Genomic DNA, 15,118 nt, shown 5'->3' on the forward strand with positions numbered 1-15,118 from the left:
TGTGTGTGTGAGGCCCACTTATAGTAAGTGAATCTTTGTGTTTTTGGCGGTGGCTATAGGTGGAAGGCAGTCTGTGGAGGAAATCTGTGGTCTTGGTTTGGTGGACGGAAGGACGGTCCACCTGCAGTAAGACAATGGTTCACTCCTAGGGGAAAGCCTGATTTACAGGTTAAAATTAGGCAGTTGGTCTATTTACAGGTGAAACAGGACTATTTTCAAGTAAAAAGGGGATGACCAAGCCCATTTACAGGTCAAAGGGAATTGCCTACAGTTATAGTGTTTGGGGAGAAAGGAAAAAAAATTAGTTTATGGCTTAAAGGTACAGGTTTTCCTTTTGTTTTGGGGGGAGGCACAAGGTTTTTGTTTGTATGTATGTATGTATGTGTGTGTGTATGTATTTAGAGATAGGGTCTCAAAGGCCTGCCCGAACTTACTTTGTAGCCCAGGCTGGCCTCAAACTCACAACAATCCTCCTGCGTGCTTTATTTTTAATTTCTACAACTTTTTTTTAGACAGTTTAAGAGAACCAAGGACATACCTCCTAATGATAAAAGCTCCTTTTTTTTTGGCACCAGGAATTGAACTCATGACCTCAGGCTTGCCAGGCAAGTGCTCATGCCACTGAGCTACATCCCCGGCCCCTTATGTTCTCTGATCGGCTCCTTTTTTTTTTTTTTCCTAACGATAAAGGAAAGAAAACAAGCTTTCCTTTTGAGAAACCAGACACAAAGTAAAGACTTTCTTTGAAAATAACCACAAGATTAGGCACTCTGACAGGGTTAGGCAGGATTCTTGGTGTGAGGTGAAGCACAAGCTGGTTTCCAGTTTTAAAGTTATGATTTTCCTTGTCTTTTTTCCACCTGTTTTTTTTGTTTTTTTTTTTCTGGTACGGGGAATTGAACTCATGACCTCACGCTTGCCAGGCAGGCTCTGTGTTGCTAGGCTAAAGCCCCAGCCCCTTTCCACCTGTTTTTAATATTTACTTATTTACATTTTTTTGAATTGGTGGCCTTTCTTTTAACCTTTTCTTTTTGAGACACGGTCTTGCTATGTAGTTCAGGCTAAGTTTGAACTCACTATGGACCCCAAACTGGGCTTCAACTGAGTGCTCCTCCTGCCTCAGCCTCCTGAGCACCGTGATTGCAGGTGTGTGCCACTGCACCTGGCTCTGCATATTTTTTCTTCTGCCTCACAGCAGTCTCAGCAAGGGACACTCGGCCAGAATTGTAGCTGAAGGAATGTCCCCAGTTTCCAGGTGTGGGCATTCTCAGCCCAACCCAAAAATGCCATGGTGTTGTAGGCAGCTGAGTTAGAAATATTACAGGCAGTCTGACAAGGCTGGGCCCTCAAAGTAGACTGTGGAAGACAAGATACCTTTCAACTGTGGGAGAGATGGGCTCTTGCACCGTGGGCCAGACCTTGAGACAAAAGATGAAACAAATGCAGCCACACACCTCCCCAGGGATGGACATCAGGGACTGATATTCTAAATAGGTACCCATCACCTTGAAACAGCCAGGTAGTCACTAACCCAACCCCCTACAGGAAGAGCCCCTGCTCAGTATTCCTGCCCTTGCTGCCTGACTCACTTCTTCATTTGATCCCGATTTAATCAATTTCACCTGAGCAACTGTACTCGTAATCTTACTGGCTGACCACTGTTTTGTCCCACCTCATGCCCACCTTGTGAATTCCCATGTTTCCTACCCTGGACCCATCTCACCTCGTGGTTTTGCACTATAAAAGTCCCTAGAAAAGACAGGTTCCTTGGCAATCCACTTGGGCCCATTTCTGTCTCTTTCTCTCAGACAGCAGCTTTCTTTCTCCTAGTAAATATATTCTGCTCTTAACCTCCATTGTTCCTAAAATTCTTTCTTTGATTTTAGAGAACACAAACTTGTCCCAGGTATCTTTCAGGTTGGGTGTTTCTTTTCCCTATATCATTGGGACAGTCACAGGTACGTGATGACAGGAGGCGAGCCTTGCTTGTTCGGTGGTAGTTTATTGGTCCTTAGCGTTACATCTTAATTACCAAGGTGAAATCACATACACAACTGCAGGTAAAAACATGTAAAATAATATAAAAATAAATTGAAGGCTACTTTATATCTTTACTGAATTAAGTAGTGTAATAAATACTATAAGCAAAAAGCTTCAATCACACAATTCAGTTTCACTGAAGTTACAGTAGTGTTTGTAAATGTTTTAAAATTTAAGTTACAAATATTAAAGCACTAGTATAAAATGAATTTTGGCACGTAAGTGAGCTCTTCTGCCATTAGTATTTGACCACTTGGGACAAAGAGGAAGCCATTTCTCACCTACTTTTTGAGGTACAACTATTCGACTAGTCAGCATCGCAGCTGGAATACTTCATAGTTTACAATCTTTGAGTTGAACTTTTCCCTTTTGAGAAGCCCAAAGAGCAACCCAGAGCTTATTACTGTGCAAAAATTCTCCAAAATCCTAACAGAATTTAGGAGGGAACTTTGTACCCCAACCTGAAGGGCCAGCATCCCTGCCTCCGGTGGGAGCACCCCAGGGCTTGGTGGGGCCAACCACATTCCTCGCTAATGGCCCCTTCCTAGGGCGATATAATTTTCTCCAATTTCTGCCTCCTCTTTCCAATCAGAAAAAGAATCTCCCACAACACAAAATAACCCATAACTTCAGTGACTGTTCAGTCACCATTATCACACACACACTCCGGTGATGTACAACTGAAGCTGTTAACAGGAAAGGTGGCAAAAGCATGTAAGCCCCTGGAGGACTTTGCCTTTTCCTGGAACTGCTCCCATGTCTTTGCTGGGTCCCTGGTATCCACTTCTAAGGTCAGAAGCTAAAACACAGTGTCATGGCCTTTCCTCTGAAGAAAGCCCCAGACCTTGCTCCTGGGCCGAGAGGAAGCGAGTGGCTATCAACTGAACTCCAGGCTCCGACCCGAAAAGCCGCAGGTTCCAGGAGAAAGGTGGGAGGCCGCACATTCCCAGCCCTAGTCCTCAAACAGCGTGGTGCACTGCGGCTGTGCCCTTCCCCGGGGGCACATGTGCCTGGATGCCCTCTCGCCAGTGTGCCCCTCACACTCCCGAGCAGCCCAGGGAGCATCTAGAGGCCTCAGCCAGTTTTGCCTTTTTGGCTTTGATACTTGTTTTACCTTTTTTTCAATCACAGTTTCATATTCAAGTTGAGGTAATCAAAATTCTCCCTCTCTGAGGAGGGCAGTGGGGACAGTGGGGCAGGTTGGTGAGAGAGCATTACTACAGACAACAGTTGCTCGGGACCCAAGGTCGCCGTGCAGCAAAGCCCCATGTGGAAGGCAGGCCTGCTCTTGTGCACGGCCCGACCCCTCTTTAAAAACTCCTTTGTGTAGCAGCCAGACTGCCAGGCCAGGGCAGTTAGGAAATGGCTCAAGCTCCTGTTTCTAGAGCTTCCACTGAAAACGTCATAGCAACCCCTGGAAGAAATGAAATGGCCTGTGGTCCCCCCACCCCCACCCCGCCCCTTTCCCTTTTCTAAGGCTGCTCAAGTTTGAGTTTTTAAAAAGAGCTCGGTAGAGCTAAAAGAAGCTACAATAACTCATTGCTTATTAATCAATTGCACTTAAGATCTATGTTATTGATTCTGAAGCAGAGGCTGCCCATTTGTGGGCCGTGGGCCGTGGGCCCTGGCCCCTGGCCAGCCAGAAGTCAGGGGCTACTCGGGCTCCAGAGCAGAAACCCTGCCAGCAGAGCAGGGACTGAGGCACGTGGCCTGAATTTCAGGAGCCTTTCTTCATGCAAAATTTCTCTTTCAATGGTATTTGCAGTTTTGTTCATTTTGCTTCAGTGCAGAATTGTTTTTTTCTAATACAAGTATATTTTACGAGCAAGTCCTTGCTAATTGCTTGCTACCTGCACTCAGGCCTCTGTGCTCCATCCTGGCAATCCTCTGCATCAGGGGCTTTTCTCAAAACCCCTCTACATTACAGGAAACTATGCTGGTTTCACCTATGTGCTTCTTCCTAAGGCATGCAAAAATATGTGAAATTCAGAAAACATTTACAATCCAGGCAGCTGAGGTGCTGGAAACCTAATGGATATCACCTACTTATCAGTGCCTACGACTCTCTGTCCCACACACTAATTATGAAGATGCGGCGGCAACACAATTTCAGTTCCCTCTGCTTTGTGGTCTAGTGAAAACATCATCACTCGAAGGAATCCTAACTTGAGTATTGGAGTTGTTTGAAAATCCTGGTTCTTAGGAGCCAAACAAATCCAGGGCCAGGAAGAATGCCTCGGGGCCATGAATTTCCTGAAGTCTGTGGCTAAGAAGCAGGCCTTCCCTGGCAAGGTGGGGTGCTGGAGACAGTGCCTGGGGCTTGGGCAACAGGACTGCTCTCCTCCCTGAATGAGGGACACCAAGCAATGCTGCGGGGCTCCAGAACCAGTCACATGTTGGCTGCGATGTCAGCGTGAGGGCCACCACACATCTGAAAAGCCTCATGCCTTGCCCTCAGCTGAGTGCCATGAGGGAATCCCCTGGAGAGCTTGCTGGGCTCTCAGCCCAAGCTGCTGGCTCTGTGGGTTGGGCTGGGGCAGGGCTTTTGTCACTCCCCCTAGAAGAGGCCCAGGGCCAGCAGGGCCAGCAGGTCCAGGTCCTTCAATGGAAAGGCCTAAGCAGGGGCAGCAGACACTACTGGGGATGAGGGCTTTCCTGGGGCAGCATCTGAGGCCTGGGTGGGTGGGTGCACCCCAGGCTCAGCTGCAGATTAGGCAGCCCAGGTTCCTTGTAAATCCTCAGTGCAATCCCAGTGCTTCTCCCCAGCCCACCCTGTGCCTCAGCAACCCAAAGGAAATACTGTTAGCAGAAGTCCAGGGGCCTGGACTGCGAGCACACAGCGCACCCTGCCCCCCATGCAGGGGGGCAGGCAATGTACTTTGGTGCTGCAGAGAACAAGGACAACATGCACTCAAGCCAGCACATGGGGCAAGGAAGGCACAGCCCCTCCAGGGGGGCCCTCTGGGAGAGCGGGAGTTAGACATTGAGACAAGTCTGTCCATCTCTGGTGGGCGCTCGGGCCCAGCTTTCCCTAGGGCTTCTGCTCGAAGAGGTCATGGTACTCTTGCTGGTCCAGCTCTCGGTTGTACCTCTCAATTTCCCGGTTGGCTTCTTCCACGTAGTCATTCATGAACTGGTCCATGACTGGCCTGTGGTTAAGGAAGAGTGCAGAGCCTGGAGGGCAAGAGATCTGCAGGCAGGTGGTGCAGGGGGCACTGAGGTATCTGCTAGCAGCTACAAAGACTGTGACAGGTACTGGCTCAGTACCTTACGAGGGCCTAGAATGGAGCCCCGGGCTTCACTAGCACACAGTGGCTCCCTGTCACCCAGGTTTGCTAACAGCTAACACCCAATAGGGACCAAGCTGCTTCAAAGGATATGAGGATGAAAATCAGTTTTATCGCCAAAGAAGTTTACAAACTGGGTGCCATTATAGAAGTAGCCTGCAGGCAGGGGGTCCAGGTGGCGTTTCACCTGTGGAAAGAAGAATTCAGGTAGAATTATCTGGTAACTGTACTTTCTACCATTCATTCACTCATTAAAAACAGACACGCTGGGTGTGGTGGTGCACGCCTGTAATCCCAGTACGAGAGGCTGAGGCAGGAAGATTGCTGAGTTTTATGCCAGCCTGAGTTCCACAGCGAGACCTTGTCTCAAAACAAAACTCTATGACCATATAAACAATCCTTACCTTAACAAGACAGCCTACTCTGGCATATGCAGGAACAAACACCCGTGCAGCTGCCCCTCAGAAGAGGAACCCTGGGGGTTCCTCATGGGATGAAGCTTTCATGGCTCCCAGGGTGCTGGTCTGGTAATTACCCTTTGTTGGCTGTGTCCCCTGTCTCTCACTGTCCCACATCCCCAATGTCTCCTGTACTAACTTCCAGCATTTGCTGCCTGCACTCCACTCTTTGCTCAAGAGTTGCTTCTGGGGAGTGAGTCCCAGGCTCCTCCTCCCTGCAGTGTCTGGGCTATGCAGGCCATCACTGTGCCAGTGGAACAGTGCATCCTGTGGCCAGCACTGCGTCTCCTTTGATGCCACGCCTCTCAGGAAAGGCTCTATTGGACATGGACCCTGGGACAGAGGCTAGGGGTCAGCCTGGAGTTTTGGGGGGACTCATCAAGTGCCTTAGCATTCCAGAACATTCCCATGAACATTCTGTAGGTAGACAGCTTTCTCCCCAGGGCTGTAGATGGTTTCTCCACTTTTTCTTTCTCTCTCTTTTTTGGTACTGGGGATTGAATCCAGGGTCACCATCCCCAACCCCTTTTAAATTTTTATTTTGAGACAGGGTCTTACTAAGTCATTAAGTTGCACAAACAGAAGCTTCTCCTTTGAGGCCCTCCTGGGTTACATAGTGAGTTCAAGGGCAGCTTGAACTACATAACGAGACCTGTCTCAAAAAAACACAGAACAAAAATATGGCCCAACCTGGGTTCAAACTTCCAATCTTCCTTTTTCAGCTTCCCAGAGCTCTGGGATTACAGGCCTGTGTCACCATAGCCTGAACTCTGGTTTATCCCAGACAGAGGTCTTCGGGGGTTGCTCAAATAGGTGACAGGTCTCCTCTTGCCTACTCCTTCTGCAGGTCGACTCTCCTCATTCTCATGTCCATGCCACCCCAGCAGTTTCCCACCCATCTCAATGAGGCAAGGAGCAAGCTATGTAGGTCTAGGAAGCAGTCTTAGCACCCAGAGGGAGGCCAGGGCAGAGCACTCACGTGGATGTTCCTGATCTCCTGCTGGGTCAACATTCCTCTGGTCTTCAGAGCTTTCCTCTGAGGCTTCTGTGCAGAGATGGAGGAGAGGACAGGTTGCTACAGAGCTGAGGGAGACGTGGGCAGGGCTTGGGGTCAGGGATGTGGAGGGGAAGGCACAGCAGTTGGCCATGGCATGGACACAGCACCCGGCCTGCCGGGCCTGCCCTAAGACCACTTTCCCACCACCAGGCCCGCAAGGCAGTGGGGAACACATGGCCTAGCACTTGGAGCCTCTTAAATCTGCATGGTGCTGCCTCTGTAGACTCTCACCCCTAGCCCCACCAGTGACAGACACAGAAGACAACCTGGGGCCCCACAGTCAAGCACTATTCAAGGGTTTATCCAGACCAGGCAGCCCAGGCCTCAGTAGAAAGCCCCAGGCCCAGCCGGGAACCGAACTCACGACCTTGCGCTTGCCAGGCAGGCGCTTTGCCGCTGAGCTAAATCCCCAGCCCCCAGCCAGCTCTATTCTTAAGAGTTCTAGCAATAGCCAAACTCCTGAGGCTGTGCCGAGAGGCTTATTCACTACTTGTAGAGAACCTGGTTCAGAGCAGACAACCTTGGCTGCCTAGAGTTCACCCTGAGGAGCTTCCTTCCACTCTCCAAGGGTCCATGGAGTCCTAGCCCAGCCTATGAGGTGTACTCAGTGGGAGGCTGCAGGTGCTTGCCCCGGTCAGTGTGCTGCTTACACCTGTGCCAGGGCTGTCTGGGCTTTAACAGCTACCTGCTTAGCTGACTGCCGCAGCCAGTCCTTGAGGCTGTCTTCCTTCAGGGAGCAGCCAATGAACACGAGGTAGCATTCCTGCTGCCCACTGCTGTCTTGTGGGGTGCTTCTTGAGACTGCTGGTGGTGTGGGTCCCTCCAAAACTGGTACGATGCTCAGGGAATTGGCTAGCGTGTTGTGGCAGACCTCCATCATCCTTTCAGAGTCTGCAAAGAGAGCATGCACTTTTCCTTGAGGCCCGCCCTGAAAGGTAAGGCTGCCCTGAGACTGTACTGATCAGACGGCTGGGACAGGTACTAATAAATGCAGAAGGGAGCAGTGACCCGACTGGTGGGAAGGATGGAGCAAGAGAGGAAGGCACAAAAGTATTTTCTGGCTTGGCTGCTTTGGATGATTAGAAGACACTATTAACCAGAAGGGAATCCAAGAAGAACACAGGGCTTGCAGGTGAGCCAAGTGTGGTGGTGCACACCTGTAGTCCCAGCACTCTAGGGGCTGAGACAGGAGGATTGCTCTGAGGTCAAGGCAGCCTGGGCTACATGGTGAGAACCTGTCTCAGAAAAGCAAAGACAGGAGAGGTCTACACCGAAATGACACCCACTGGCTGCTTGTGGAGCCTGGCTGTGACACCTAGGGTTGCAGCTCTCCTGCCATGTGGTGCCAAGAATGGTTGACACCTAAGAAAGGAACAACATACAGACATGTGTCACCTGGGCCTTCAGTGGTCTGGCTCTGCCGTCCAACTTCGTGACATTTTTTTCCCTCCAGGACTGGGACCAAGCCCAGAGTCTTGAACATACTAGAGCTGTACCCCTCCCGGACCTTTTTATTCCATTTTGACACAGGGGCTCCCTAAGTTACCCATGCTTGCCTTGAACTTGTATCCTCCTGCCTCAGCCTCAGAGTCAGAGTAGCTGGGAGCATAGGCATGTGCCACCACAGCCAGGTTTGACTTCTTGCTAAGCAGCTAACAACCGTGAGTTGAACTAGGGTTTCTGTGTCACAGCTGAAGGTGCCCTAGCACCTTCCGTCCTTCCATGGCTCCAGCCTTGGGAAATCTTTTTGATTCCTGAAATGTGCCCTTTTTTGCCTCTGGGTTACAGTAAACGTTGTTCCTTTCCCTGGGGTGTTCTCCCTTCCTTGTCACTGAGCTGACCAACTCCCACTAGTCCTGAGGTCTGCCTGACCCCAGCCCACGGAAGAGGATGCAGTGAGCACGTCAGAGGTCTAAGGCTGGTGACAAGGCCTAGGAGGAGGCCATGCTGGTTCAGGGTGGGGTGTGAGTCTCAGGACAGGAAGCAAGGAGCTGTGAGGAGAGGCCTGAGGGGTCGTCCATGGGCAGAGAAGCGGCAGAAAAGCCTGACAGTTTACGCCCAACAGGGCAGCATGAGAGGGGAAGAGGCATCAGTGGTCTGCAGGGCACTCGCAGAGGCTGAGTTCACACTCTGGCCTGAGCACTCTGCGGTACGGGATCCCGAGCCCACTGCCCTTACCTGAAAACTTCACTCTGCCCAGGATGTGGTAGATGTTTCCAGAGAAGGGGCTGGGCTTGATGGAGGACTGAATTGCTGGAAGAGGAAGAAGAAGAGAACAGGGGTGTCACCCACCTGAGGGCAGAGGCTAAATTCTGAGTGGCACAGATGGGAGGGTTAGGGACGGGGGAGGAATGCTACTCCAGGGTCCAGGGTTCGTGCTTCTACTCCCACCCCAGCTCCCAGGCCCTCCGTCCCCAAGGATGGGAAGGCTCTCTCAGTGGGGTGCAGATCAAACTGTGGGGCACATGCAATCAGGAACGGGGACTCCTGGTCCTCCAATCCCTCGGCCCCCTTTTGCTCACAAATGCGAGGTGATGGGAGAGCACACAAAATGCTGGAAGGGTGTCTGAAAGCCCCGATAACCCTGTAGCACTCTCACTGCAGCCAGGACCAGGCCCGCCCGAAGCTCACCTTTACACTTGGCCACAAAGCGGGTCTTCTCCAAGGGTCGGCCAAACCACACGCAGATCTGAACCATTAGTGGAAAGACTGAGCCAGCACTGAATTTACCTTCATACCTTAAAACATTTAAAAAAATGTAGGTACAAGTGCCAGGGGCTTTGACTGTTACTATACATGACTGTGGATGTCACTTGTTCTACGTGTATCTGCTTTGTGCGCCATTCTGCATGTGGAACACTTGAGTAGATGTGCACATGACTTCGCCTGTGAGCGGGATGCTTGTCTGCCCTTCAGAGCAAGGCCTTCTGAGGACAGAAGCCCATTCCTCAAACTGGCAGTTCTTCCAAGTCCAAGACCCCACCTCTGCGTCAAGCCCACCCAGAGCTGGGAGCCCTGTCCCCTGCTCAAAGCCTCTTCCGGCCTGCAGGCTCCCCTCCCCTCGGGCAGGCACAGACCGTGCATTTGGATGCACGTTTTCTCCACAAGGAATCCAAGGGCAGCTTGTCTCTGCTCTACTTTTTCAGGCTCATTAAGAACAGCCATGTTCAGAACATTAAAAAACCTTAGTTTTCTTTTTTTTCTGTTTTTTTTTTTTTTTTTTTTAATTTAAATTTAAATTTTTTTTATCTTTTTGAGACAGGGTCTCTCTATACAATTCAGGCTGGCCTTGAGCTCACTTTGTAGCCTGGGCTGGTCTCGAACTTGCAACCATCCTCCTGCCTCAGCCTCCCAAGTGCTGGGATTACAGGTGTGTGCCACCACACCCAGCTTAACCTTAATTTTCTAATACAGAAAAATTTCAAGCATATGGAAAGACAGAATGTTATAGTACACTATTTTTTTTTTTTTGGAGACAAGGTCTTGCTGTATAGTTGAGGCTGGCCTTAAACTCACTATGTAGGTTAGGCTGACGCTGAACTCATGGTGCTCCTCCTGCCTCAGCCTCTGAGTGCTGGGATTATAGGTGTGCACCACCAACCCCTACGCTTAATGTGGTAGTACACTGAACTTCGTGTCCCCATCACCTGGCTTCCCAGCTGAGGAACTGTCATTTCTTTTTAGTTACTTCCTTGAGATGAATTCTCATGATTAGACTCTGTTAGGCAAAGGTGTAACTGTCATCATGTACCCCAGCAGCAGATAAGTACATCAGTTTCACAATAATTCCTCACGCAAATGATATTATAGGTATACTGGGATATAGTAAGCATCTAAACAACGAGGCGCCTCCCCACTTTCTTTGCTGGGGATTTAGTTTAAGGTCTCTGCATATCTCCAGCCCTTTTTTATTCTTTTATTTTTGAGAGAGGGTCTTACTAAATTGATAAATTGCTGGGGTGGAGTTTGAATTTGTGATCTCTCTGTCTCAGCCTCCCAGACGGCTGGGATTATCACCCTACCTGGCTCAGTTTCTTTTTGGTCAAGGTATTGTTCAGCATAAGAAATGACCCACTTACACAATGTTTAGGCAAGTGAGACGTGATTCAAATCATGTTTCTTTTAAGAATATGTCTGAAAACTTTTGATTTCACATGGTGACATTCTGGGTTAAAAGTGACTGTTATTTTTCACGGCACAGTACAATCGGTTTTTTAATGTTAGTGGTGTTAAGGGTAGCATGGAGGAGGTAGAGAGGACCTGGGAGAAGGGTAAGGATAACAAAGATAATCCAGACAAGCATGAGAAATGCCGGGTATGGTGGTGCAGGTCTATAATCCCCCGTGGGAGGCTGAGGCAGGAAGACTGCTGTGAGTTTGAGGTCAGCTGGGACTACATAGTGAGTTCTAAGGCAGCCTGAACAGCATAGTAAAACCCTGTCTCAAAAAGACAAAAAAAAAAAAAAGAATCTAGGTAAGCATGAGAGATGAGCTCTGGCTAAAACCCCCTCACCCACTGCCGAACTTTAACAAGTGTCTTCCCCTACACTTGCAACACAGTAAAAGTGAACAGCCCAGCTATACAGGGACAAGTGCTGCATAGGAGTTAAATGAACAGAGATTAAGGGCCAGAAAACCTGGGCCTGCAATCCAATTTTCTCCTTTAGAGCTGCAACTTGGACGTGACATTTAACTCCTTGCTGGCACCTTATTTATAAAACATGGAAAATAAGGAATTTACTTCACAGGCTTGGTGTAAGGGTCAAAGAAGACAAAGTCCAAGCTCTCAGCACTGCCCAACAGAACTTCCTGTGAAGATAGAATGCTCTGGATCTGCAGTCCAATATGGTAGCTGCTAACCACAGGGAGCTATGGCACACTGGAAATGTGGCCGTGTGATACAGACACTGAATTCTAAATATCATTTAATTGTCACTTCTGTTACATCATATTAAGTGGCCATGTGGCTAAGGGTGAGCACACTGGAGGACACAGCTTAGAACAATGCCCAGTGTGCACACAGTGGACTCCACACCTTCTCCGCGCCCCCATGCAGAGGTTCTCGGGCTGTGAGGTGGCCTACAGAGACTGTTTTGGGCCCCTCAGCAGGCAACACACTAGCCCAGGAACCCTGGAGGATGGCCTGGCTGAGTTCTTGGGAGCAATTCTCACAGGGAAGGCAGCGACCCCCTTGTTCCAGGTCATTAGCATACCCTCGCTAGAGGCAGTACTGAGCACAGGCTTGTACTGTGCTTGGTTCCCACAGGTTGACTTCCTGAAGCTCAACATCCAACAAGGCTCCCAATTTGGAGGCCAAGACAGGAACACTGGGCCCCTCTCTCCACAGGACAAGGCAGGGAGCCACATCCTGTCTGCGAACATGCCACCCTTGAACAGCACCTTTGCAAAGCATGTATTTTTTTGGGGGCGGGGGAAGTCGTCTTTTTGAGACAGGGTCTCCATATGCAGTTCAGGCTGGCCTTGAACTCACTTTGTAGTCCAGGCTGGTCTTGAACTTGCAATGATCCTGCTGCCTTAGCCTCCTGAGTCCTGGCATTTGGTTGTGTGCTATCACGCTTGGCAAAATACATATTTTAATTTTCTTGCCTTTTTTTCCCCTGCAAGTAAATAAATAATAGGGCTCACAAAATTTTTTTTAGCTACTTTTCAGTGATAATACTTGCCAGCCAGGGTCAGGGATATAGCTCAGTGGCACAAGCACCTGCCTGGCAAGTGCAAGGTCCTGAGTTTGATTCCTGGTACCAAACAATAAAAAGATTTAATACTTGCCAGCCAGGGTACATTAAATATCGAGATCGTAGCATCTGAGGACTTGAAAAGCTATTTTCTGAGAGAATCAGTTCAACGTCTTCATTCCTTTGAAAACATACAAAAAAGACTCAAATTAATTAGGACTGTTACTCTTTTCTTTTTCCGGTACCGGGAATCAAACTCATGACCTTGCACTTGCCAGGCAGGTGCTGCGCTGTTGAGCTAAATCCCAAGCCCCAGGACTGTCACCCTTTTCTTTTTTTCAGTTTTTTTTTTTTTTGAGACAGGTCTCACCATGTAGTTTAGGCTGGCTTTGAACTCACTATGTAGCCCGGGCTGGCCTTGAACTTGTGGCAATCCTCTTGCCTCAGCTTCCCAAGTGCTGGGATGATAGGTATGCGTTACCATACCCAGCCCATCCTGTTGACTTGTTTTCCTTGCAGTAGTGGGGACTGAACCCAGGCTTTCACATGTGACAGACAAGCGCTCTAACCCTGGGCTGTACATCCAGCCCTTTAAGTTTTTAATTTAGCAAGGTATGGTGACACAGGCCTGCAATTCTAGCACTTGGGAGGCTGAGGTAGGAGGATCAAGGAGTTCTAGTCCAACCTGGACTACATAGTAAGTTCAAGGCCAGTCTGAATACATTTGAGACCCTATCTCAAAAAAAATTTTTTTTTTTTTTTTGAGACAGGGTCTCACTATATAGTTCAGGCTGGCCTTGAGCTCACTTTGTGGTCCAGGCTGGTCTTGAACTCACAACGATCCTCCTGCCTCAGCCTCCCAAGTTCTGGGATTACAGGTGTGCGCCACCATGCCCAGTTCTGCCCCCCAAATTTTTTAATAAAATATTTACATGGTTAAAAGTCAAAACTATGTAAAGTGCCATGTACTGTCTCATATCCTGTTTTTTTTCTTTCTTTCTTTCTTTTTTTTTAATCCTGAGTGCTGGGATTATAGCCATATACCACCATCCCTGGCCATTTCTCACATCATTTCCTTTTTGTATCAGAAATTGAACTCAGGACCTCAGGCTTACCAGGCAAGTGCTGCACTACTAAGCTAAATCCCCAGCCCAACATCATTTTGTTTTGTTTGAGACAGGGTCTCACTAGGAAGTTCAGGCTGTCCTTGATTTTACTATGTAGTCCAGGCTGGCCTCCAACTCACAACTCCTCCTGCCTTGGCCTCCTGAGTGCTGGAATTACAAGCATGTATCATTATGCCTCGCCATTTCTCTTTTTTTTTTTTTTTTGAGATAAGGTCTCACTGTGTAGTTGAGGCTGAACTCATTATACAGCCCAGGCTGGCCCCAAACTCAGAGCGATCCTCCTGCCTCAATCTCCTGAGTGCGGGGATTACAGGCATGCGCCTCCACGCCCAGCCCATTTCTCCCATTTTAACACAAGGAACACAGATAATCTTGACTTTCATTGTTCAGTGTATGAAGATGTGAATGCGTCAAAATGAAATGCCCCAAAATAATACAGAATACTGACACATAGGGTCTTCTTGATGATTTCTACAAAGCATCTAAAGCCCTTCCTAACCTGACTTCCATTAATGCTCAGATTTTACATACAGCAGAGACCCCATGGGCCCTGAGCAGAGCGCTATATCTAGAACGAGGCCCGTCATGCAGAGTGGAGTCTGGAGAAGTATACCTGGTGACAATCCCGTTTTCTGCAAGAATGAAGGCTGCAGAGGGGTTGGCAGCCCTGATGAGGCCCTGCACCTGAACAAAGAGAGGGTGCCTCTGCTCCATGGTGAGACTTGTGAACACGACGTTATTCACCAGGCCTGTGGAATGAAACCGAGAGCAGGTCAGCCTCGTGGGGCCAGCTGGGGCTGTGGGCTCAAACAAGCACGGGCCCTGGTCCTTGCCTTGATCATCCCTCCCAGCAGCCGCCTGGTGTGGAGACGTACACCTCCAGGGACACACATAGCCGTCATTCTCTCCCCGCTTCTAGGAACTGCGATATCTTAGTTTCTACCCTCGGCTGCTTCGCTTCCTAACCCTTTCTTTTTGGTGACATTGGGGGTTGAACCAGGGGGTCCCCTATGCAAGTTCTCCACTACTGAGCTATAAAGTCTCACCAAGTGGCCCAGACTAGCCCTGAACTTGTGATTTCCAACATCATCCTCTCCTGTAGCTGACCTTACAGGCCTGACACCAAGCCTAACTTCTCTACTTTCTTAATTAGCGTTTTTGGTTGTTACCTGACTGAGTTCTTGATCAAAGGGCCTTTTCACATCTACCACATTTAACCATATCAGAAACTGGTACCATTTACCTTTGCCAGTTCAGACAACAGACTTTATTTTGGCGGGGGAGGTCTTTTTGAGACAGGGTCTTGCTATGCAGTTCAGGCTGGCCTTGAGCTCACTTCGTAGCCCAGGTTGGGCTCGAACTCTCAACGATCCTCCTGCCTCAGCCTCCCAAGTGCAGGGATTACAGGCATACACCACCATGCCCAGCTTAGACTTTGTTTTTTTTTTTTTTTT

The 15,118-nt window shown here is 49.1% G+C and overlaps 1 protein-coding gene across 2 annotated transcripts in view; it reads right to left on the minus strand.

Moving 5' to 3' along the window:
- Positions 1 to 1,982: 1,982 nt before the first annotated feature.
- The window catches only part of LOC102026314 (chromosome unknown open reading frame, human C20orf194), a 128,447-nt gene continuing 115,311 nt past the window's right edge, over positions 1,983 to 15,118 (minus strand). For both annotated transcript variants that reach the window (XM_013512268.1, XM_005380792.2), the window contains exons 30-37: positions 14,278 to 14,413; positions 12,632 to 12,718; positions 9,474 to 9,580; positions 9,021 to 9,095; positions 7,528 to 7,733; positions 6,765 to 6,830; positions 5,421 to 5,514; positions 1,983 to 5,184 (exon numbers count right to left, since the gene is read on the minus strand). In XM_013512268.1, the coding sequence (XP_013367722.1) occupies positions 5,072 to 5,184; positions 5,421 to 5,514; positions 6,765 to 6,830; positions 7,528 to 7,733; positions 9,021 to 9,095; positions 9,474 to 9,580; positions 12,632 to 12,718; positions 14,278 to 14,413 (884 nt within the window). In that variant the 3' untranslated portion in view covers positions 1,983 to 5,071. The remainder of the gene's footprint in view (positions 5,185 to 5,420; positions 5,515 to 6,764; positions 6,831 to 7,527; positions 7,734 to 9,020; positions 9,096 to 9,473; positions 9,581 to 12,631; positions 12,719 to 14,277; positions 14,414 to 15,118) is intronic.

The sequence above is a fragment of the Chinchilla lanigera genome, unplaced genomic scaffold (genome assembly GCF_000276665.1).
Source record: "Chinchilla lanigera isolate Chin_1 unplaced genomic scaffold, ChiLan1.0 scaffold00014, whole genome shotgun sequence".
Lineage (NCBI taxonomy): Eukaryota > Metazoa > Chordata > Mammalia > Rodentia > Chinchillidae > Chinchilla > Chinchilla lanigera.